The sequence below is a fragment of the Mus caroli genome, unplaced genomic scaffold (genome assembly GCF_978045245.1).
Source record: "Mus caroli unplaced genomic scaffold, Mus_caroli_1 scaffold_2, whole genome shotgun sequence".
Lineage (NCBI taxonomy): Eukaryota > Metazoa > Chordata > Mammalia > Rodentia > Muridae > Mus > Mus caroli.
This window is the reverse complement of record NW_028227257.1, coordinates 99839639-99864426: the sequence shown is the minus strand read 5'-3', so window position 1 is coordinate 99864426 and position 24788 is coordinate 99839639. Positions and strand designations below refer to the sequence as shown.

Below are 24788 nucleotides of genomic sequence, written 5' to 3'. Positions count from 1 at the left end.
AAGAATTCCTTTGAAACAGTGTAGCCACAGAGGAGGTTTTCCTTGTTCCCTGTGCTTGTTACCAGAGATGTTTCTTTTTTTTCTTTTTTTTTTTTTTTTTTTTTTTTTTGGTTTTTCAAGACAGGGTTTCTCTGTATAGCCCTGGCTGTCCTGGAACTCACTCTGTAGACCAGGCTGGCCTTGAACTCAGAAATCTGCCTGCCTCTGCCTCCCAAGTGCTGGGATTAAAGGCATGCGCCACCACGCCCAGCTGGAGATGAGATGTTTCTTTTTAAACACTGAGTATTCAATTGTTAAAATTGTGTAAGAGGAATGCAAAGGTTTCCAATCTTTTTTTACATAGTTAAAATCTGAAATTCTACCATCAAAATTGTTCTGGATGGAAGTGGTAGATAGTGGTAATGTGTGATGGCTAGATGCTATATCTCAAGTGTTTGTAGTGACATCAAGGAGATTTCAGGAAGAGCCTGTGTGACAACTGCTCTGCAGAGGGCCCTGCATGTCCTCCTGCTTGGCTAGAACAGAGATGGGACAGGCAAAGAGTGAACTTACTGAGAGCGGGGGAGGAGAGTGGGTCTGAAGGATGTAAGCAATAGATACACTATTTCCAAACAACCATCTCGCCAGGACAGGGAAGAGGAACACTGAGGACAAAGAGCCAGCCAATCATGCTCTGTCATAATCCTTGTGGGGTGCAGAGAGCCCAAAGAGAATCACAGAAAAAAGTACTAGCACTTGATACCTACTAACCACCAGGGATGAGAACATCATTTTAACATTTTCAACTGTTAATATTCAACAGACAGAATAATTACTTTAAGATATATTTCGTTGTTATGTCTCCCTTCTCATTTCTGATTTTATTAATTTGGATACTGTCTCTGTACCTCTGGTTCATCTGGCTAAGAGTTTATCTATCTTGTTGATGTTCTCAAAGAACCAGCTCCTGGTTTTGTTGATTTTTTTTTTTAAGATTTATTTATTTTTATTTATATGAGTACATTGTAGCTGTCTTCAGACACCCCAGAAGAGGGCATCAGATTTCATTAGAGCCACCATGTGGTTGCTAGGAATTGAACTCAGGTCCTCTGGAAGAGCAGTCAGTGCTCTTAAGTTCTGTGCCATCTCTCCAGCCCCTTGTTGATTCTTTGTATGGTTCTTTTTGTCTCTGTTTGGTTGATTTCAGTCCTGAGTTTGATTATTTCCTGCAGTCTATTCCTCTTGGGTGTATTTGCTTCTTTTTGTTCTAGAGCTTTCAGGTGCAGCAGGGATGAGAAAAGAGAAAGAATCAGGCAGGCTCCTAAGTCTGGATAACTGCGGTATCAAAGCCTTGCAACCACTAAAAGCATGCTAGAGAAGAGCAGGCAGCTCTAGGGCATGCTGAGCCTGAGGGCCCTTCGTTGGATGAATCTGGAAAAGGCATTCTCTCCTATCTCAGCAGTGCAACCAAACAGCCATTCCTTATCTCTTGGAGCCCATTGTCCAGGGTGCTCTTTTATTCTTTTTAAGCCAAGGGGTCAACACAATGAAAATACATTGCTCCTTTAACTTTAACCAAATGAACAAAAGGCACAGATTCTTCAAATAGATCAAAATCCCTTTTCTTAGCAAAGGAAGGTGGGTAGTGTAGACCAGACTCTGGTCTGAACCCTTGTCTTCTCACACACTGAGTTAACTTGACGAGTCACTTCTCTGTGTGCCTTTTTTCCATTCTTTGCTGTAAATAGGAGTAACAACACGTACCATGTAGCTGTGATGAGAACTCATGTGTATACCACACAGGGCAATACCTAGAGCACAGTATGTGTTGTGAGCTTTTATTCTATCAACACTAAGGACCCTGGCCCTAAGGCTGAAGGTCTTCTCTCCCTGGTGTGGTTGCTGTTGAGCTGTGGGGCATGTGCTTTACCAACTATCAATCATTCACTGCCCTTGGCATACACCAATACTGGCCAGTGCCAATGTCAAGTGGCTAAAAATACAAAGTGAATGACAAAACCAACTAAGGGCTTGCAGCTCTGAAGCTGTAACTGGCCCTAAGTTTATATGCTGAAGTTAATGTTCCACTATTCAAAATTGCGCGACTACCCAGTGGCTGTGTCCCTTTAAACACCTAGCAGAAAGACAAAGACCAGAGATAGCGTGGTCAAATTTGCTCTTCAAATAATTATTTCAAAGTTCGGTAAAAAGAAGACAAAAGGTGACTGATTAAAATAATAACCTAGGGGCAGTCTAAGATTTCACAAGCACTGACAACTAGATTGTCTTCTAAATAAAATCAATAACACAGATTCTCTGCCCAAGACAGGCAGGCTGCTTTTTGGTATGGACATGCTGAGAGAGCCTTAGAATCCTGGTTTTCTCTTAACTTCAAATTTTCACTTCTCCTTTCCATCACATGTTCTTGTTCAGACCTTTCCTCCTTGGTATTTGGCCCCTTCAAATATTTGTAGACCAGGGCTAACACTAAAGAAAAGGCTGCCTGTTCCTTGGAGAGTGGAGAGATGATTAAATAGCCATTTCTGCATGTGAAAGGTAGCAGGATTCTGCCAGGCCAGAGGCTGAAGAATATGTTGTGCAAGAGCCTGGTAGGTGCGGGAGATATTAGTACAAACTGGAAGCCAGCAATAACAGGGTGATTATAGAGCCCTTACTGCAAGCTGCAGGAGTCTCAGAAACAGCTGTGAAACACCCTATCATCTGTCTTCCACAGTCAATATTTTTTAAATTAAAAAAAAATACTGATTCCCCCCCCCCTTTTTTTTCTTTTTGATGAACCAGTGAGAGAAGATGGGGCCACTTACCAGTGGCCCCACTAGTGAAGAAAATGTATCTCTCTCCCTTGCCTGCAACCACAACCTGCAATAATAAAGGACAGGTGGAACCCCCAGATCCACCTCCACCCCTCACCCCTACCCTTGCCCCCATTAACTGCTTGTAAGTCCTCAGGAAGAGGTGGAGGCTTGTGAGTCTCTTCCCCTAATAAACTATTTCTAGTTAACAGACATCAAACTCACTCTTTCTCTTATTCCTGTAGGAGTAAACTCCTAAACCTGAGTTCTAGTTTGATTTGTATGAAATAAAATACTAATTTTCTGTATCTGAGAGAAATTACACTTGCTTCACCAGTTAAATCCAAGTGTTGAATCTTGCTCTCCAGGGATGAAGTAATAAGAGTATGAGGCTGTGTCTGCTGTATTTAGCAAGTTAAAAATGAGCAAATAGACAAAAAATAAAAATAAAAAGGAAAAGTTAGTTAAGTTGATAAAGCAACATTAAAAATAGGAAAATAGGGCTGGTGAGATGGCTCAGTGGTTAAGAGCACCGACTGCTCTTCAGACGGTCCTGAGTTCAAATCCCAGCAACCCCATGGTGGCTCAACAGCCATCCATAATGAGATCTGACATCCTCTTCTGGTGAGTCTGAAGACAGCTACACTGTGCTTACATACTATAATAAAAAAAATTTAACAAAAGGGAAAATAATATCGGTGATTTGTTCTGTGATGGCTCTGCCCCAGGTTTGACTCAGCCAGTTCACATACCATGTAGTCTTCACCACGCCATTAGGATACAAACACTTTTGCCTTTATTCCCAGGTAAGGGTTGAAGAGGTTATATCATTCCCCTATAGCTGGAGTAGGCATGGGCTCATGTAGAAATTCAGCACCCGGTTCAGTACTACGAATTTGCCCAAGAGTCTCAACTAACTGGCAAAATGGCCAAATTGAGCTGTTCCCAAATAGTAGTGCTCAAAGCCACACTTTACAGTAAATACAAAATACACAATAAACTTAATATGAAATTACTAGTGATGGTCAAGGCTTCACATGTTCTTCATAAAAATATGTTCATTCACAGTGTTTCAGAAGTTAAAAATCGTCTGGCGCATCGGTGTGTTTCATTGAGACGGCTCTGTTAAATGCGCTAAGCTTATGTGCCGAGTCACAGTATATTAGGTGCAAACAGATAACTGTGAATGGGATGAATGAACTAAAATCCTCTTGAATGTGAACGGTTGTACCACTCTTTAAGAAGAGATTTCATTTTCATATCTGGCTAAATAGAATGCAGTACCAAAACACCAGAATTCTGCTTATATCCGAAGGAGAAACAAACAGGCAAATAAGCTCTGTTTTGAAAACTATTATAGCCCAATAAACCAAAGAATAAATGAATTAAAATGGTGATATGTGGTATGTATATGGGTGTTTTGTCTGCTTGTATGTCTGTACACCACATGTATGCAGTGCCCATGGAGTATGCGTAGCGATTCACCATCTGGTTCTGCACTCTAAGTTTGGGTGTGTTTATCTGTGCACCAGAGGTGTGTAGTACTGATGGAGGCCAGAAGAGGGAAGCAAAGCTCCCAGAATGAGCGTTACAGAGGTTATTAATCTCCCTTGTGTGCACCAGGAATCAAACCAAGGTCCTCTAGAAGAGTGGTTAAGAGCGCTCTTAACCACTGAACCATCTCTCCAGCCCCAGGTCACCATATAAAGTAATTCCAGGTGTCTGGCAGTTTCACCGAACAGGGGGAATGTGTAATTTTTCAAAAGACTGTAAGCCTGGCGACCTCTCAGGCCAACCCCATCTTTAGCTCATGGTTTCTGTTTCCTACGAAACCGTGGAGTGTCAGCATACTGATTATCTCCTGCCGGCAGGTGCTTTGCTTCAGTAAAACAAATCCTCCGGGACTCCTGAGCCGCTCAGCAATCAGGGAGTGCCAACTGTCTGTCGGGTGCGCATGTCTCTTTCAGTGCTTCGGTGAGACAGTTGTGCCATGTTCAGCCCATGGGGATAGGTAACTCGGGACTCTCAATGAAATTGCTTCCCATCCACAGTGACTGTGGCCTTTGAGAGCCCTGAGCCTTGTCAGACCTCACTCTTTCCCCGGTCCTCCTCTAGGCTTAGGCTTAGGAGCAGTTTGTCTTCTAAGGGAAGTATGCATTTCAGAGTGAAATGCGTTACTTCTAGTGCTTGGCCAGAGAGGCGTGCTAGCATTTGGCTGACTTTAACAGTGTCTGTCAAGCCAGGCTAGCAACCACATTGAGCTGTAAGAGCAATGTCTGCAGGGCCTGGGATGTTAGTTAGTCAGTACAAGGGCTCAGAGTTCCCTTTGACCCAACAGCGAAAAGAATGTATTTCTTTCAGATTGTCTTATAAAACTAGCTTTTGATTCATCATTGATATTAAGAAGACAGTACCTTTATTCGTGGTGATTTGCTAAGGAAATTGACCATGAGAAAGATGTGAGATCTTTCTGTTCAGTCTTGGTTTTCAACTAGTCCTGCCTTCCCTTTACCCTCTCTTAGTTAATGAGCGTAATTTTTCTGAATCGGCCCTGTTGATTCGTTAACTATGGACTGAGGACATGAGCCTAGTTTGAGCAAACTGAGAAACAGAACGAAATGAGCAGAGATGGACCAACCAAGTGATGCTCACTTAACAGCAGTTGATCCTGGGAGAGACTGAAAGATGATCGATGGTTTGTTTGTTCAAGCGTTCTCTTTAAAGAACATGAAGGATAAAATCCAAGTCTTGGGTTACCTAGTAGGAAAATGATGAGTTTACTGAAAATATTCCATTTGAACTGGATTGAGTTGGGGGCCAGGGGGTGAGGGTGGTGTTGAAGTTATGAATGTCACAATTAGAACAAATATCTGTGAGAAAACAAGCTCTGATTAAACCCATTAAACGTAGAGCTAAAATACAGTTTGATAGTGGGAAAGGGGGTGAACGTGTGGGTCATGTATACACACACAGTATGGGTGGAATAACCGGCAAGATTGAAAGCAAAGTTATATAAGGCTATGAAGATGACATATAACCCCAAATATAACTCCACTCACCCATATGCCATATACAAAATTACTTGAAGGCACGTGGGCATGTGAAAAGGGCCTGCTATTTTCGGTTCTCCAGCTATCTGATTGAAGTGAGCAACAGAAGTTAATTAGCAGGGCATAGCAATAATATCCCATAGCTGTTTCATTCTGGATTGGAATCACCATCTATTTTGTCAAGAGGAGGGGGAACTCTGTTGAAAGGCGATGGCAACCGACGAAAATGAGCTCTGGGCAAGCACATGTCACTAAGAGATCTCTGTATTAGAAGTTGATTTAGACTAAATTAGCACTTTTCATGATTAGAAGAAAATAGGGGTTTTCGTTTTTCTGATGTCTCCATACAATTGCAAGCCGCGAAAACACTAACGATCGAGATTGCAAAAGAATCCACCAAGACACAGAAGAAACTCAAATGTCGTTAAGAGTAAAGCAGCTAATTCCCACACGCAAAGAGTGGGGAGGGAAGAGGAGCTTTGGAGGTTGGGTGTGAAGAGTAGAGAACGGATGGATCGCTCAGATCACCTGTTGGAAGAGACTGCGTTTGTCTGGGAGAGTGATAAAAGTGAATTTTGTTTTGTTTTGTTTTGCTTTTAAGTAAAAGAATAGGATTCAGTAGAGGAGTGTGCTTAAGGGGAAAGGTAAGGGCTCAGCGCAGAAAGCAAGCTAGAGGATAAAGACAAATAACTAACTTCTCAGAGGTCGGGCAAAGTTCAGGACTCACCCGCTCCGTCCGCGGTGACGATGGCCTCAGGAGAGATGCACACGCCGCGGTCGTACACCGGCAGCTCCTCACAGGCCAAGCTTTCCGGCCACGAGTGGCGGTACTTGATGAGAATGGGCTCGCAGCCCTGTCGGGCGCGCTCACACACAGACTTGCAGGGCTTGATGGGCTCGTGCTGGAAGTCGATGGTGCAAATGGGTGCGTACATGGCACAGAGGAAGAAGAGAAGATCCGGGCTGCAGTGGGTGCCCAGCAGCCCTTCGAACTGTTCCATGGCCAGGATGGCGTTGGCCTGGGTGCTGTGGTGCAGGTGGTTAGGCATCTTGGTCATGTTCCAGGGAAGGGACTTGCACAGCGGGATGCGGACAGGCTCACAGGTTGCAGCCTGGGCTCCGGGCAACTGAAGCAGGCAGAGAGCAGCCAGGACTAGCAACCCGGCCCATCCTTGCAGCATCCGTCCCGGGCCGCAGCAGACCATAGTCCCAGCAGGATGGGGCAGGGCGCAGCCGGGCGACAGACGCGGGAGGCACGTTCGTTCCGAAGTCTCCCCCTGCGGTTCCGAGGGGTGAACACAACGACCTGGGGAGCTGCCCCCACCCCCGGGACAATCACAGTTCTCTTGGATCCAAGTCCTCCCAGGTCCGGTCCACTAGCTTGGCGGAGCCCGGTGCCTCGCTGCGCTGGCTGCTCTTCCCAAGCGTCTAAGCCTCTAGGCGAGGCAGCATCTATTTATTCCTCTCGCTCTGGCAGAGACATCAGCCTTCGCACATCAATCAGATGAGGGGGCAGGAGAGGAAGCCAGAGAGAAATAAAAACAAAAGTCAAATTCAGTTAAGGGACTCAGAGTTCTGGGGTGTTGCAAAAAGGTGTTGGAAGAAGCGATAAATTCTGCAAAGTGAGATGGATGGGGGACCCTGAGGGAGGAGATTTGGTGGGGGTGGGAGGACTAATGGGAGCGGAGGTGGGAGTTTGCCAAGTCCTGCAGGGTCGGGAAGATCCTGCGAGCGGCCGGAGGAGCTCAGAGGAGGTCAGCGCCTTGGCTCGCAGCTGCGCCTTCCCACCTCGGCCGACAAGAGCTCCGCCCCGCGGTCCCCTGCCCTCCGGCTCCTCCTTCCGGGAAGGCTGTGAGTTTTCAGGGGACTAGAGTGTGAGACCCTGTCTAGCTGTGATGCTGTAGCCCCAGACAGCTCCCGACAGGAGCCGCGCACCTTTCCCCACTCCACCCCCGGCTCCGGCTCCGGCTCCGGCTCCATAGAGAAGCCCATGGTCCCCACGGGAGAAACGGTCTCAACGCACCACAGAGATGCGCACCCCTGTATCCCGCCCCACGAGCCCACTCCGTCCCTCGTTGCCCGCAGCTATTTCCTCAGAGCAAACCCGAGCGCACCTCCGCCTGCAGAAAGTCAGACAGGAAGGCGCGAGCAAAGTCACTTTAAATGTCCACGTCGCAGAGATCGCAGCCTCCTGAGAGCAAAGGCAGGACTAATGACTTCGGGGAGTCTGTGATTGGAATACCCGTAGAGAAATTGACTTTCACAAAGGGAAAAAATGCAAGAGAACAAACAGACCCACAGAAACGTGGAAAGGGTGTGTTTCCTCCCTTTCCTCCTTCTTTTCTTTCCTTCCCTTCCTCCCTCCCTCCCTGCTTCCTTCTGAGTTTTTCTTTGCCCTGTAGAATTCGAACTTTTGAGTTTTTCTTTTTAAAACCGAAGCGTGGAGCCCACTTTAAAGCACTTGGATTCCGCCCCCCACCCCCAGAGTGTTCTCACTGAAAATTGCATTTATTATCTAACTCTTCCCACGGGCGGTTTCTTCTAACAGGGGAAATAAACGTGCAAGCAAAATACCCCACACAGGTAATGATAATAGTAAACAGGAAAACGGTTCCCATCCAGATGAGTTCAATACAGAGGAGAAAATAGAAAACAGATCCCTCCCAGGCTACGCCTTCCAGAAGTCTCCTGTTTCCACCCCGGCTGCCCCCTGGCTTTCAGAGCATTGTACGTGGGAAGTCCTGCCGAGGCCCAACCACTGAGCCCCTTCAGAGGAAAACCATTGAGCAGAGGGATTGCAGTGTCAGAAGACAGCGGGAGCACAGAGGCAAAACCTACAACAAAGCCGGACGTCACTAGAGCAGCCCTGATTTACCCAGCCTTCCGCACCGCCCACCCCCCTGCCGTCAATACAAGGCAGATAAAGTCTGTCTCTACTTCCCAGAGCACACAGTAGGATACGGCTTTAATCCCCTGCGCTGGCTCAATGGCACTTAGGGAATGTCAGTGGCTGACTTGAGTTTATGGAATTTTTATCTCTAAAATGATCATTACCAGGGGTTTGTGACTTCAATGTTTTCGGAAGGAAGTGTGTCTACTTCATAGGAAATCAACAACAGATGGTGGCTAGGGAGCCATTTAATTAATAAATAAACTCTGGCTGATTTACAATTATTTGGTGTCATATAAGAAAAGAAAGCCAAACATATAAATTAATTCAGTGAAAAATGACAAAGCACACACATGCACACACACACACAAACAGTCACTAAAAGAATATTTAGGAGCTTTATTAGGTAAAAGAAATAGGGATTTGTAAAAAATTCGAAGGTGAACGATGAACTCGAGAGGTTGTTAAACATATTTTGTGTTCATTTCACATTTTTTAGGAAGAAAGGAGCAGAGTGTTTGGTGGTCGCACAGCCACAGGTATGAATGAACTTTGTTTGCTTCAGAGATAGCTACCCACTTACCACCAAATCCTTTTACAAGCTCTCCTCCTCCACCAACCTCCCCCTCTCTGTTGTTTTGCTAAGTTTTGTTTTTGTTTTTGTTTTTGAAATAGCATCTAACTATGTAGCCCTGGCTGTCCTGGAACTCAGTATATAGACCCAGGTAGCCTGAAAGTCACAGAGATCAGCCTGCTTCTGCATCCTGAGTGCTAGGATCTAATGTGGGCACCATCACAACTGGGACTTGCAACTTTCCTTTAATCCAAATTAGTCTTTACTAAAACCAGAGATGGATTCACTTTCCTCCCAGAAGAGGATGTGTGCACCTGTCTGTCTGCTTCTGTGCCTTCTCTCTATTGTTTCTCATAAACATCTGTCATGTGTGCAAAATATTCTTCGGCATCTGCCAGTATATTAATTACCCTTTATATTTTTTGTTCTTTCTGCTTTCCTAAATGGCTTAGACAACTTTCAAAAGAAGACAGTCTATCCTCTGCTCCTTTTGAAGAAGCAGTGGGAAAACTGGCTGGTGGAAACGGAAGTGCAAATATCTTTTTTAAAGAGATAAACCACTTGAGAGGAGAGTTAATTCTCAAAAATTTGTGATAACAAAGAAAACACAAGTTCAAAAAAATGTGCATTTTCTACTAACAGGTGAGCTGTATCCCTAAAATAAGTACCTTCAACAAACCCAAAATTATGAACATTTCAAGAAAACTGAAACCTGGTTGGTATTTTAGAGAAATCAGAGCATTCATAATCAAAACAGCTTACATTTTTATTTTATATAGTGTTATTTAAATGTGCTTTAACTGACAGTAATCTTTCTATAAACATGGGGACCAGAGAAATGGCTCAGCAGTTAAGAACACTTGCTGTTCTTCCAGAGGACCAGGGTTTGGTTCATAGCACCTACATCAACAACTTTTAACTCCAGTTCCAAGGGAGCTGATTATTCTTCTGGACTCTGAGGGCCCTACACACACACACACACACACACACACACACACACACACACACACATATACATACACGCACATGCACACACACACACACACACACATATATACAAGCACGCACGCGCACACACGCACACACGCATGTACACACACGCACACACGCACGCACACACACATGCACACACACACAAACACACACACATATAAACGCACATGCACACACACATGCGTGCGCGTACATACACATGTTTAAAATGAAAACTGTTATCAGGACTACAAACAAGACAGCTGCATACTATAGACATTCCCTCACATCTTCTGAAACATTTTTATATTTTTAATTTAGTGTGTGTGCTCAACCATGCCATACATGTATGTGGAGGTCGGAGGACAGCTAACAGAAGTCAAGAGTCACATATGGAACCTGGCGACCAATCCGGTCACCCAGCTTTGCAGCAAGCACCATTACCCACTAAGCCATCTCATTAGCCCACCTCTTAATTATATCTACTTGCAAGCCATTTAAAACGGGCGGGTGGGGGGCCGGGAGAACTGAGTGTGGGTTTGTTGTTGCTGCTTTGATATTTGATAGACACAGGAATTCATACGGCAGAACTAAGGACACAAGTCAAAGTTGCATGCAATATATTTGGTGTTTTAAAAATATATATCAGTGTGTCGCATGCAAATTATCAATGTACCAGTACACCACTTTAAGACAAAACAAAACTTTTGTGGAAATCTGATTCTGGAATCTCTAAGGACTGTGCTAGGCACACTCCTTGGGAGTCTTCAAACCGTGAGGTCACCTGGACCTCTGAGACGCCTCCGTGCCTCCCGTACCTCATAGAACTCAAAAACTTCCTACTCCTCTTCCAAGTTGTAATGTAATGTTTTGTCAATAATTTAAGTAACGCTAAACAATTTTCAAAATTAGTGTTTTCATCTACTTGAAAAAAAATTTTTTTCGGGGGCTGGAGACACAGCTCAGCGGTTAAAACTACTGAGTGACTGCTCTTCCAGAGGTCCAGAGTTCAATTCCCAGCAACCACATGGTGGCTCACAACCATGTGTAATGGGATCTGATTCCCTCTTCTGATGTGTCTAAAGATAGCTACAGTGTACCCATATACATAAAATAAATAAATATTTTTAAAAATAAACTTTAAATTTACCCCATGTTTGTGTACATAGGACTAGCCATATCTTTCCTCTAAAAAGGGAAAAGAGATTGTCTCAATGATGGCTCAATGGTTAGGAGCACTGGCTGCTTTTCAGAGGACCCTGGTTTAAATGGAAGCGCCCACATAACAGCTCACGATTGTCTGAACCTCCAGCCCTGGGAGATCTAATGCCCTCTTCTGGCCTCTGTGTGGACCAGACACACAGGTGGTGTATAAACATACACGCAAGCAAAACACCTGCACTCACACAATACAATTTAAAGATTTAAGTGTTGTATATGAGGATGCAACTCGCGGTATAAGGGCTTGGGTTTGGTCCCTAGTGCTACTACCACCATGACCAAAAAAAAAAAAAAAAAGTCCAAAATAAAGTTTTTATTTATCAATTAAAACTAACGAAAAGGAAGAAAGAATTGTGCTGATACTCTTGCAAACATGAAAATAACTAGTAGTAGACTCCCCATGTGTTCACTTCCTATTGCTGTGACAAATACCTGAGATAACTTAAAAACAGGATACTTTGCCTCACAGTTACAGTGTTCTCAGGCACTTGTCTGTGTGGCAGAGACTATCATGACAGGTTCTCATGACAAAAGCCTGCTCATAGAGAAGACCAGCTGCCTAGAATAATCAGACACACCAGAAGAGGGCATTACAAATGGTTGTGAGCCACCATGTGGTTGCTGAGAATTGAACTCAGGATCTCTGGAAGAACAGTCAGTGCTTTAATTGCTGAACCATCTCGCTAGCCGGCCCAGAATAACCAGAGACAGGCTAGGCTGCCTAAGAAGGACACTCTCCAACACTGCAGGCTGTGCAGTGTACTTCAGGTTCCCAGGTTTCCTGATTTGTCACCCACGCTGGGATGGAGTTTGGTGATGCACCTCTCTTTGAGCCATTTTTGCTCCTAAAAGTAATTCCTCACCCACATTCCTGTAATCAGTGTCAATCAAGGTCATCGGCTCACTAGGTTAGACTGGTGATGTCCACACTTTGGTCACACTTTGGTCAGTTCTCTATGTGAGGTGACTTGGTATTCGTTTATGTCACTTTAGAAATAGTGTCCGACAATACAGCCTCCACCTGAGATGGTCTACAGAGTTACCAAGTCCTTTGAATCCACTTTAGGAAGGTTTGTTGGGGGTTGGTATGGTGCTACTATATAATCAAATGCTAAATACTGGTCCCCAAGATCTGGTTGTCCCAAGACAAATGAGCAAATTCCCATGTAGACTAGCTTTGGTTGTGAAAACTCTGCTCCTTGATTTAATACTATTGGTTAAATAATTACAACCAATTACTGGGGAGAAAAGAGAGAGCTGGAGTTCCCAGGCTGGGGGTTGCAGGTAGGGACCACTAGGGAGAAGGAGGGAGGGAGAGAGGGAGGAAGAAGGAAGAAGAGGAGGAAGAGGAAGGAGGAGGAGGACAGAGAGAAGGAGACTGAGAGAACAGGAGGTCTCCATTAGACATGATGGACCGACCGACCAACAGCACATTTGATTGAAATGATTTCCTAGGACACCAGTAATTATAAAAGCCAAATAACTAAACCACAATCTGAGTCTCATTCATCTGTAAGCTAGATGAAGATAAGCATAAATCAATTAATTTGCAAGGTCTTGGTCTTTTAATCAAAGCTCCCCACCTATTAGCCCCAGCAGTATTAAGTATTAAGGGAGTGACTCTCAACCCATGGATGAACCAGGATGCTCCAGAGGATCTCAGAAGACAGATCAGGATAGAGCAGGGCCCCTTCTAGGATTTCTGTAGAGTGGGTTGAGTTAGGGTGTGAGGATTGGCACTTTCTAAGCCCTTCTCAGGTGGTATTCATCCTGCTGCCCAGGGTGCTTAGAGGATCAGCATTTTAGGGCTGCAGTAACAGCTGGTTGGTAAAGTGCCGGCTGTACAAACATGAGGACCTGAGTTCTTATCTTTGGTACCACACAAAGCCAGGCTAGTACCCTATATGTCTGTAACTCCAACTCTGTGGTAAAGAGGTAGGAGGCTCCCCAGAGCTTACTGCCCAGCTGATCTAGCCAGTCAGTGAACTCTAGATTTAGTGAGAGACCTTGTCTCAAAAACTCATTCTGAAAGCAATTGAGAGAGACACATGACATTGACCTCTGACCTCCACATTGTACCTGCACATAAGTACACATACATGCACACAGGAACACATACCATGACAACATATACATACAAAAGAAAATAACCCTTTAAGCAAGCTACTAAGCTTTTATTTATCCTTAATTCTTTTTATCCTATTGAAATTTCATAGTAAATAAAGACACTTCATGATTTTTTACTTCTTTTTTTTTTAACTGAGAAATTGGAAATAAAAGTCATAAAGCAAGCTAAGAAAAATTATAAGGAAAGGTCTAGATATTTTGTCACTTTTTCAAAAGTCATAATAATATCACTTATTTGACTAAGTATTAAAATAACGATGCCCTCGGGTCTTAATGTACCTACCTAAGGGGGCATAGCACAAACCCTGCTTCCATTCCGTATTTTGGTGACTGAAACTTAACCAACAAGGCCACCCACCCTTCTCCCTAAAGTTCTGGCCCTCCATACCTGCAGGAAGAGAAGACACAAAGAAATTACAGTTCACAAATGAAAATAGTTCAGTATACATCCCAGTTAATATTCTCTTTATTCCATTCTGCTTTGGATGGAAAGTATGTGTGTGTTTCTACACACTCAGAAACACCAAGTACCACTAAATGTATCTGAAATCAAACATAGCAACACCCTGTACAATGTTTTAACATTATCCAAGCTTCCAAACAGTTCCAAAGGATTTGGAAGCTTGGGTACAACCCAGCCATGTTGGTGCCCCTAAGCCCAATGCCATCTGGAACCCAAAGCATCCTGATTGCTTCTCTTGGTCTTTCTGCCCTTCCTTCCTCTCTTTGTTTTTTGTTTGTTTGTTTGTTGTTTTTGGCTGTTGCTGCTGCTGCTTGTGTGTGTGTGTGTGTGTGTGTGTGTGTAGCAACCCACTGTGTAGCGAAGGTTGCACTTGAACACCTGATCCACAGGCCTCAGATTCTTGAGAGCTGGAATTTTGGTTATGCATTGTAATAAATAATCTGCAACCCCTTGACAAAATTACAGACAATCTCTGGCATGCTCTACATAGACCTACACACTTTGCTACCTCTTTCTTCCCACTTCTCTTTTTTGTTTGTTTGTTTGTTTGTTTGTTTGTTTTCGGGACAGGATTTCTCTGTGTAGCCTGGCTGTCCTGGAACTCACTCTATAGACCAGGCTGGCCTCGATCTCAGAAATCTGCCTGCCTCCTGCCTCCTGCCTCCTGCCTCCTGCCTCCTGCCTCCTGCCTCCTGCCTCCTGCCTCCTGCCTCCTGCCTCCTGCCTCCTGCCTCCTGCCTCCTGCCTCCTGCCTCCTGCCTCCTGCCTCCTGCCTCCTGCCTCCTGCCTCCTGCCTCCTGCCTCATCTTATAGTGGCAGAGGAGAAAGTCAGTAGCCTACAGCTTATTCTAACATGGGCTTTGGGGCTAAGTTATACTGTAAACAATTAACTGTGACTATAGTCAAATTAGAAAATAACCATAAAATCATTTCTGTATACTTTGAAATACACACACACACAATCACTACGGAGTAATAACCCAGCTGGTCTTCAGCCCCGTTGGGTTTATGATCCTGAAAGTGAATCATATCTGTGGACATATGAAAATGGAAACATAAATGTGCCTATTTTGAGCTTAACTTCAATACTAAGTCCAACAGAATATTTTTAATCTAGAAAATAAATATTTATAAATTCTCTTAAAAAATATATAAGCCCTCAGTTTTGAAGAGGAAGCACTAAACATAGTGTTAGAAACGGCTATCGAATGGTTTCTGAGGTCAAAGTGAGAAACCTCAAGGTAAATTAGCCAATGCCACCAATGACCCAAATCTTAATAGGGATCCTCCTTATGCAGACAGAGCCTTTCCTGGGAGCAGGTTTCCTAGTTCCAGCATCTGAGAACCCTGATGGGTGGTCCTTGCTAAGCCCCACACATCTGTCATCTCACCAATCTGTTTTCCCCAGCATCCCTGTCCTTGAGCCTCTGGTTCTCAGAGTGGTTCTCAGCACTACCACTTTCCCATCACTGCCGCCGTGACTCCAGCTCTGGCTAGCACTCCTTCAGGCAGCCTTTCCACCCTTCCATCACAAGATGGAAGGACATCACTTCTTGCAGGCATCTCAGGACAGCAAGACACAGACACCTCCGCGCTAAGGTTGTCTGTTACACATCCATTTCTCCATTTAAAATCTTTCCTCCTTTTCTTGTGTGGTCGGTTACTCACTGATTTATTGTTTTGGAGTTGGAGTTCAGTCAACATCAGAAAGTTATGCTTTGAATTTGCTAACCTACAGAATAACATTTATGTCAACTACTTATGTGTCGTTTACTCTGCTTTAAGCCAGGCCCTGTGAAAGCTTTAATCATCGACTGAACCCTGTTATACAGCACCACAACTGTCATCTGTTTATAAACAAGGAAATTGTGCCACGAAATAAGTTCCCAAATGCCATGACTCCCTAAGAGCTCATGCCACAGTTGAAATCCAGACACTCCAGCTGATAAAGGGGAACTGGGTCCCCTGTTAGGATTCTCATTCTCGTTAATAAAACAATTTAAGAATGGATTCAGATGGAAGCACGGGCCAACTTTATTACAACTTAACAGAACAAGCATAGGCAGGCAAGCCATAAAATCTCTGAGGCCAAACACAGGGCTGAGAAAGAGCCATATGGGAGGGAGGGAGGGAGGGAGGGAGGGAGGGAGGGAGGGAGGGAGGGATCAAAGAGAGACTAGGGAATCCTAAAATGTCGACAGAAAAGCCCAAAGTGACATGTTTAGGAGAGAATTAAAGAAAGAGAGTAGCACCAGGCAGTGGTGACACATGCCTTTAATCCCAGAACTTGGGAAGTAGAGGCAGGCAGATTTCTGAGTTTGAGGCCAGCCTGGTCTACAGAGTGAATTGCAAGACCGCCAAGGCTATACAGAGAAACCCTGTCTTGAAAAACAAAAACGAAAGAAAAAAAGAAAGAGAGAGAGACAGAGAGAAAGAAAAAGAAAGAGAGAAAGAAGAAAGAAAGAAAGAAAGAAAGAAAGAAAGAAAGAAAGAAAGAAAGAAAGAAAGAAAGAAAGAAAGAAAGAAAGAAAGAAAGAAAAGAGGAGAGAAGAAAAAGAGCGTAGCTACCCTTTTCTGAGTAACTTTGACAAAGAGGCTAATGTAAGGACCCTACAGGGCTATGCAAGCTTCTGCTCAAGGGCTGAGGATTCTGGGAGAAAAGCACAGCACGCCCTTCCAGAACTAATTATCCCAACTGTCTCCTTAGCAATGGCTTAAGGTTGAGCCCACCTTAGCAGATTTAGCGTCTTAGCCAAAATGACTGAAGCAGCCCAGCTGCAGATTCTGTTCTCTGGACCTGGAGTTTGCTTCTACTCTGACACAGTTGCCTCTCCCGGTCCTTTTATTCCAGCACAGCATGCTTCTGAAGACAGGAATGCATTCCTCGCCCCATGACCCAGTGCCTTTAAGGCACAGTGTGATCTGCTTTCGCATAAGTAGCCAGACCCTCTGTGAGGATTCTCTCTGATGTCTGTGTTGTAAGTGGCAGCCTTAGTGAGGTGTCGGTTTCACACTCTTCAAAGTTTACAATTCAGCGGTTCAAAGCTTGCTCACACTTGTGAAGCAACAGCACAATCATTTTTAGGAGGCGTCCGGTTCTCTAAAACAGAGCGTCTGTGTAACACGTCTGTTCTGGATGCACATGTGTCTGTCTATGTGAGGAGGAGACTCATGCTGTCTGTCGTCTTTGCCACTGGCTTCTTTCACTTTGCACGGTGAATCTCTGGGCATGTGTCAGTATTTTATTCCTTTTTATAGCTGGTAGATACTCCCCTGTGTGTATATCTAGTAGCGTACATTTATCTATCAATTGGTGAGCAGTTGGTTGTTCCCAACTTTACCACTTAAAAGTAAGGCTGCTAGCCGGGCGTGGTGGCACACGCCTTTAATTCCAGCACTCGGGAGGCAGAGGCAGGCAGATTTCTGAGTTCGAGGCCAGCCTGGTCTACAAAGTGAGTGCCAGGACAGCCAGGGCTACACAGAGAAACCCTGTCTCGAAAAACTGAAAAAAAAAAAAAAAAAAAAGTAAGGCTGCTTTGAATAATTGCATGCTGTAACATCATGAGTTATTTTGAAGGAGAGACAGCAAGGTTACCGTCCTTCCTCATGACCTGATAGAAAATGTGATCGAGGCAACAATGTAAGCAAACAACACAGAGTGACCCCAAGAGAACATCTAGCTTCTCCTAATACAGGCTTTCTATCATTAAAATAGACGCTTTAAGGGCTGGAGAGATGGCTCAGTGGTTAAGAGCACTGACTGCTCTTCCAGAGGTCCAGAGTTCAATTCCCAGCAACCACATGGTGGTTTACAACCATCTGTCATGGGATCTGATGCGCTCTTCTGGTGTGTGTCTGAAGACAGCTACAGTGTACTCACATACATAAAATGAATAAATAATTCTTTTGAAAAATGGTTTGCATTTATTTACTGTGTGTGTATGTATCTTCATGGGCATGAGGAAGTCAGAGGACAATTTGTGGGAACAATTCTCTCCTTCTACCAGGTGGTCCTGGGGCTTGAACTCTGATTGTCAGTCTTAGCAGTAGGCATCTTTACCCACTGAGCCATCTCATCAGCTCAATATTTCTTTCTTTCTTCCTTTTTTTTTTTAAGATTTATTATTATACACAAGTACACTGTAGCTGTCCTCAGATGCACCAGAAGAGGGTGTCAGATCTCATTATGGGTGGTTGTGAACCACCATGTGGTTGCTGGGATTTGAACTCAGGACCTTCAGAAGAGGAGACAGTGCTCTTACCTGCTGAGCCATCTCACCAGCCCCCAGTTCAATATTTCTATAAGGTCTTCATTTCATCTGTCAAAGCTTCAAGTGTTGAAACATTTCACTAATAATCACCAATATCATATTAATTCAATATTCTGCAAGAGTATCATTCTTCTTGTCGGATTCCCGTTGCTCCCACTTTTAAAAGTAAAAACTTTTAATTTGCATGTGAAAATGAAATATGCTTTGAATGCAAATAGGTATCGGTTCCTGAGAAGGCCTTGGAGGGGAGCATCCATTAGAGATCATTTGTCATAGTGTTTGTGATAACGATGATGCCGTTAATCAACACAGCAGAGCACACATAGCTACTCAGATCTGCCATGCCGTGTCCAATAGGGTCAAAGTGGACAGAACACAGAGTAAGCGATAAAAGTTCTTTGGGAGACAAAGCAGAATAAACTTTCTGAAGAAGGTATCAAAAAAAATATTGTTGCCCTGAGAAAAAGAATCTATGCATTTCCAACCCCCAGCCTCCACGCACTGAGCCCTCAGTACATACTTTCTAAGTACCAGGCTGCATTGGGCTGTGGTCAATAATGCAAGAAGCAAATCAGGGTCCAGACCATCATAAAACCTAAATTCTAATAGGTTTTCTCTACAACATAGACAAACTGGTATAACAGCCAACCCTGTAGCTTTGCTGAGGGAAGATTAACTAAGCTATTGTTTATATTACAGTAAGATGTCATCAGCTGAAGAATCCAGGGAGACCCAGTCAAGTGTGTTCAAATGGAGAGTGTGGTCAACATTGTGCTGGCTAGTTTTACATCAGCTTGTCACAGCCATAATCATTTTGAAAGAGGGAAACTCAATTGAGAAAACGTCCAGAGGTTAGTCTGTGGGCAAGCCTGTGGAACATTTGATGTGGGAGGACCCAGCTCACTGTGTGTAGTGCCGTCCATCCCTGAGCTTGTGGTCCTGGGTACTATAAGAAAGCAGGCTGAGCAAGCCATGGGGAACAAACTAGTCCTCCTCCATGGCCTCTGCATCAGTTCCTACCTCCAGGTTCCCAAGCCTGATTTCCCAAAGCTCCTGCCCCAATTTCCCTGGATAATGAAGAATAAGATATAAGATAAAATAAGCCCTTTCCTCCCCAAGTTGATTTTAGTTGTGGTGATTTATCACAACAGACACCTTAACTAAGACAAGCATTGACCTGGATCCTTAAAAATTCAGTCATATAGGGCTGGAATGTCACTGTCAGAGCACGTGCTTAGCGCTCATGAAGCCTTGGGTTTGATCCTTAGCACCACCTAAACCAGGTGGTGGTACACACTTGTAACCCTAGCACCCAGGAGGTGGAGGAAAGAGAAAGGAACAGACATTCAAGGACATCTTTAGTGGCTTAGTGAGTCTGAGCCCAGCCTGGGCTACACGAGTTCTATTTCAATCAATCAATCAATCAATCAATCAATAAAATAAAACAAAACCATGTATAAACAACATTTTTTTTCAAGTGACTCAGATGAAGCTGCCCCACAAACCAGGCTGCATGCCTGTTTTCTTTGGTTAAGTTGTGAGAGTAATTGAAAGGTGAGATTTTGAAAGACTGGAGGATGGAAAATAATTAATAAGCCATTTTTTATTGTTATTTATTTACTTTACATCCCGATCAGAGCTTCCCCACCCTCCTCTCCTCCCATCTCCTCCGTCTCCACCCTCCCCACACCCACCCCTTTTCTCCTTCTCCTCAGGAAATTGGAATCCTCCCATGGATATCAACCAGCCTTGGCATATCAGGTTGCAGTAAGACTAGGTGCATCTCATCTATTGAGGCCAAACAAGGAAGCCCACTAACTGGGCATTTTTGATACATGCAGAAGCTGCTTTTGAGACCTTTACAATCCATGGCTGTTACAGTGATTGTATTTATTTCTTCCCTTTTAATGTACCAAGAGCTTCAGTGTGTACCTTTGAAATAATGTTTTGCTTGTGAGTGAAGTTTTGACATTTCATTTCACCACATTACGGGTCCATAGTTTCATTTTATCTCCCTTTTCTCATCAACAAGCACGTGTTTTGCAGGACATTTCATTTCCTCTTCTAGATCTAAAAGTTTTAGTTAGAAGTATCTTTGAGACCATAATTGCCAGGTTTGGGCAGAATGCAAGGAACTATGTCAGTCTGTGCCACATCACCAATTTCGTGAGTGTGACCTGTGGCTAAAAATGTCACTCACAACAAGAGGCCTGACGGGAATGCCATGATCTGTTACGTATCTTGCTTGCAAGTGTCTTTTGCTCGGAAGCACGTGGTCAAGCCAGTGAGTGGTAGGCTAAGACAGTCCATAAAGTCTTCAAGAACCAGGCAGAAATGCATATGATTACAACAGTTCACACAGTAAGCTATGATGAAACTTAGCAACTTCACAGACGAGTTAAGTTACCATTAGAGAGGAGAAACTTACCTCAGTGGGCCACTAACCAATGGCTTCTATTCAAGTATTGCTGTGCTGATGCAGTGGGTCGCAACCTGTGGGTCATGGCCCCTTTTGGGTTTGAAAGACCCTTTCACGGGGGTTGCCTATCAGATATCCTGCATATCAGATATTTACATTATGATTTATAACAGTAGCAAAACTACAGTTACGAAGTAGGAACAAAACTAAGCTTAAGGTTGTGGGGTCACCACAGCCTGGAGGATCTGTATCCAAGGGACACAGTAAATTAGGAAGGCTGAGAAACCCTACTCTAAGGAAAAAGAAATGTCTGGGTTCTGTTTATGAGTGAACTTGTCTTGTCTTGTTTTGTTTTGTTTTGTTTTGTTTTTTAAACAACTACAGTGTTCTTAAAGCATTTATGGACTTCATGTTTTCCACTTATCTAAATGACCTCTTCTCTCCTGAATACAGAGAACTAGAGGATTTTCTTTCCACTTCATCTACAGATCTAACGTATGTTAAGTGCTTCCATTTTGTATTTGTAAATTATTAGAGCTAATATTGCTATTTTATCACTAAGGCTACTGCCGCTCTCTGAAATAAATTCTTAGGAGAAATGAAGGAAACAAAGGTGGACGCTTTCACGTGTGCCTGACTTTTGTGTGTTCTCAACACCAGCTTCACCACAAGGAAATCTCCATCGTCTCTATTTTAAAAGGCTAGACATCGAAAAAGTAAATATTTGCTTAAATTTTTCAAGAAAAACAAGGTTTGAAGGCTGCCTGTGCTCAGCACAGCATGAAGCCGGCAAGCAGGGAAAGAAATACAGAAAGAATTCGAGAAGCTCTGAAGCTGAGGAAAGGTGCGTGAGCTCTGTGTCTGGAGGGAAAGTAAGAACCTATTTCCAGATAGAGAAAACACCCACCCATTCTTCCCCCGGGGAATAACAATACAGGAGCAGCCCAGACAGAAAAGCAACTTTTGTGAGTAAACGAAGGTCTCTGGACATTTTCCTTGGCACTCTGACTTCATCCAGCCCGGTGTCCTCACTTTGAGGAGCCTACAAAGGAAACCCAAAGGACCAGCACTCACAGACTCGGCCATGGTTCTCCAAGGAACTCGTATCAGTGACATCTCTGGTTTTCTCTGCTGAGACTCATTTCTCACTTGGGTTGTCAGTACGAAGGTTTCCAGAAAGTGGTTACATATTCAACCTGAAACCTGAAAGTCTGATTGACTGATTGATACTTACAGGACCCGTGGGCCTTTGTTGCAGACTCATAGCCTAGTTACAATGTATCTTGGGCTGGCTTTAGCCTTCTAAATAGCCATTCTGTTCTCATATCTGTGTGGGCCGTGACTAAAGGATAAGAGATTTCTGAATGTATTAGCAAATTTGTAGTCTCTACAAAGCAGAGAGCTAGGAGTCATCAGGACATGTATGAGGTCCACAGCTGAGAGTCCTCTGCTTCTGTGTAAGCACCTACAGTTTTCACTGATGTATTTGAAAAGCACCTTGACTTACAACTTTCTTTATTCTGTTACTACAAACATTTCATGAAACTGTTTCCACTTTGGGACTTGGAAGTGGGGTGAGTTTGGGTCAGCCTGACCTACATAGTATCTTCCTGGATAGTCAGAGTTACATAGTGAGACCCTGTCTCCAAACAAACAAACAAACAAACAAAAATAGGGGAGGGAGACAGAGAGATTGATTTGAAAAATATAATGAATTTTAAATTCCACAATACAGTTTCCTAGTGAAATGAGATCCAGCTCTCCAGTGGTGAGGGGACACAAACAGCTCTTGGAAATTACCCACTTTGACCTTCATATCAGAGCTCCAGGAAGGACCCAGCTCAGCAAGGTCCATCTGAGGCTCCAGCACAAAGATGCACCCAGAGTCCTGGTCAGCCTCCTCAGATTCATGTTCCTTGAAGAAGCATAAGAAGAAACCCTGGGGTGAGATTTACCTTTTAATATTTTTAGTAAAGTCCTTTAGGGGTTGTGCCAGGACTGTTTATGCCATGAACCATACTCCAACAATTTAGGCCATTCTCTTCTCACCAAGTGATGCCACCCTGTGGCATCTCCTTTCCACAGAGCCCACCCCTTGTTCTTTCCAAGTCAACACAAAACTATTTCTCAAGGGGCTGGTGAGATGGTTCTCCCGAAGGTCCTGAGTTCAAATCTAGCAACCATATGGTGGCTCACACCCTGATGCCCTCTTCTGGTGCATCGTAAGTCAGCTACAATGTACTTCTTTATAATAATAAATCTTTGGGCCTGAGGGAGCAGGACCGACTGGAACAAGCAGAGTTCCTAAAATTGAATTCCCAAAAACCAAACGAAAGTTCACAACCATTGATGTGACAACTAAGATCAACTTAGGGAAGTCCTTTCCTTATCCTGGTAGTTTACAGTGGCCTCCATTGGAGAACCACATTCTGTTTGTTTGTTGTTTGTTTGGTTTTGTTTGTTTGTTTTCGAGACAGGGTTTCTCTGTGTAGCCCTGGCTGTCCTGGAACTCACTCTGTTGATCAGGCTGGCCTCGAACTCAGAAATCCGCCTGCCCCTGCCTCCCAAGTGCTGGGATTAAAGGCATGTGCCAACACTGCCTGGCTGACTCTTGTTAAACAGGCCTGAATCAGCTTTCAGTGTGTCAAGATCAAAGGACATATCATAACTTTTTCTGTGTGTCACTAGTCCTTACAGTACGTGGTGCCTATCATCAATAACTCGCCATCCTGGTCTACTTGTGAATAGATATTTTTTTCCTAGTCTGTAAATTCTTCTATGGGCAAAGCCAAGTAGGTCAGGAGTAGCTGGCAGGGGGGTGGTTAGGGAATGTGGTGATGTGGTCATGAATGAGAAAATGTAAGAATACAGACATATACACGAGCCTAAGAACTTCCAAACTCTCAGAAAGCTTCCTTTCTTCCAAACTTACAGAAATGAACCCCCCGTACTCTGAGCAACACCATATCTGTTCCCTTCCTTGGTCTGCCGTTACTGTAGGTATCTGCTTACCTCCAAGGTCTCCATTGTTGCCAAAAACGTGTGCCTTGAATTTTCTTCTGCTACAGGTTTCATGGACTCAGCCACCATCTTTGACTTTCTTTTGACCTCAGGCTGAATTGCATCGCTATATCCAAAGATAAACTTCTGTAACCTTTCCCCCTTAAAATGTTGACAGGATACATTTTTACAAAGAATTCGAGAGGGTGACAGCACAGGCAACCAGCTGAAGTTCCGGAGCTTATAAACAGAGCAAGCATTGTATGCCTGTGACTCACTTCTGAAACAATCCCGAGGACCTCTATCTTCTCTGACTCAGCACTTTGTAGTGTAGTCCCTTCCCACAGTCGCCAATGGCAGCAATTCTCTGGGCCCATATCCCTGAGCAAATGTCTTAACCTTTCTTAGTCTTGATTCACTCACCTGTTGACATTATAACAGCCCTTGGTTACACATGGTTGTTACGAAAAATAAATTTAAATGTTTAGGCAATTACAGTAGTGCTTGATAAACCTTAATCCATGTTAGCAACTATGAGTGTTTGCCCTTGAAATCATCATTTCTCTCTCTTTCCATCTGAAAGAAAATTCTGCATCCTCTGGGTGGCTCAAAGCATTCCAGGTTTCATGGTATTTGCTGTATGGGGTCTCTTCTCTACTCAGACTCGCCTCTGCATTTCCCCACATTGCTTTTATAGCTTTTCATTAAAGAAATTGGATAGTAAATTACTGCCCATCCTTTTCTGTGTGAGAGCTTACAAGTACTCAAAAGCCAAGAAAGTAACTCACTCTCTCTCCACAGTTATTAGTCTAGGTGGCTGTCAGATGTGTCGACTTCTGACCTTCCATACTGGGGAGACCATCAATATGTGTTCTGCAAAAGGTGGGGATGGGGGGAGGGGGGAGACGTGCACAGCAAAGTGAAAACTTCTCTGAGCTTTTACTTTTCTGGTGGAAGGGGATGGGGGGAGTCGAACCTGTTGTGATCTGTGCCCCATCTCTATAGAAAT

The 24788-nt window shown here is 43.9% G+C and overlaps 1 protein-coding gene across 2 annotated transcripts in view; it reads right to left on the bottom strand.

Moving 5' to 3' along the window:
• The window catches only part of Frzb (frizzled related protein), a 33623-nt gene extending 25645 nt beyond the window's left edge, over positions 1-7978 (bottom strand). Inside the window, exons 1-2 of one of the 2 annotated variants that reach the window (XM_021154507.2) lie at positions 7957-7978; positions 6570-7329 (exon numbers count right to left, since the gene is read on the bottom strand). In XM_021154507.2, coding sequence (XP_021010166.1) covers positions 6570-7047 — 478 coding nt within the window. In that variant the 5' untranslated portion in view covers positions 7048-7329; positions 7957-7978. Of the gene's footprint in view, positions 1-6569; positions 7621-7956 lie in introns of those variants that run through there. The other variant, XM_085834737.1, reaches the window with a different exon arrangement.
• Between the last annotated feature and the right edge of the window lie 16810 nt (positions 7979-24788).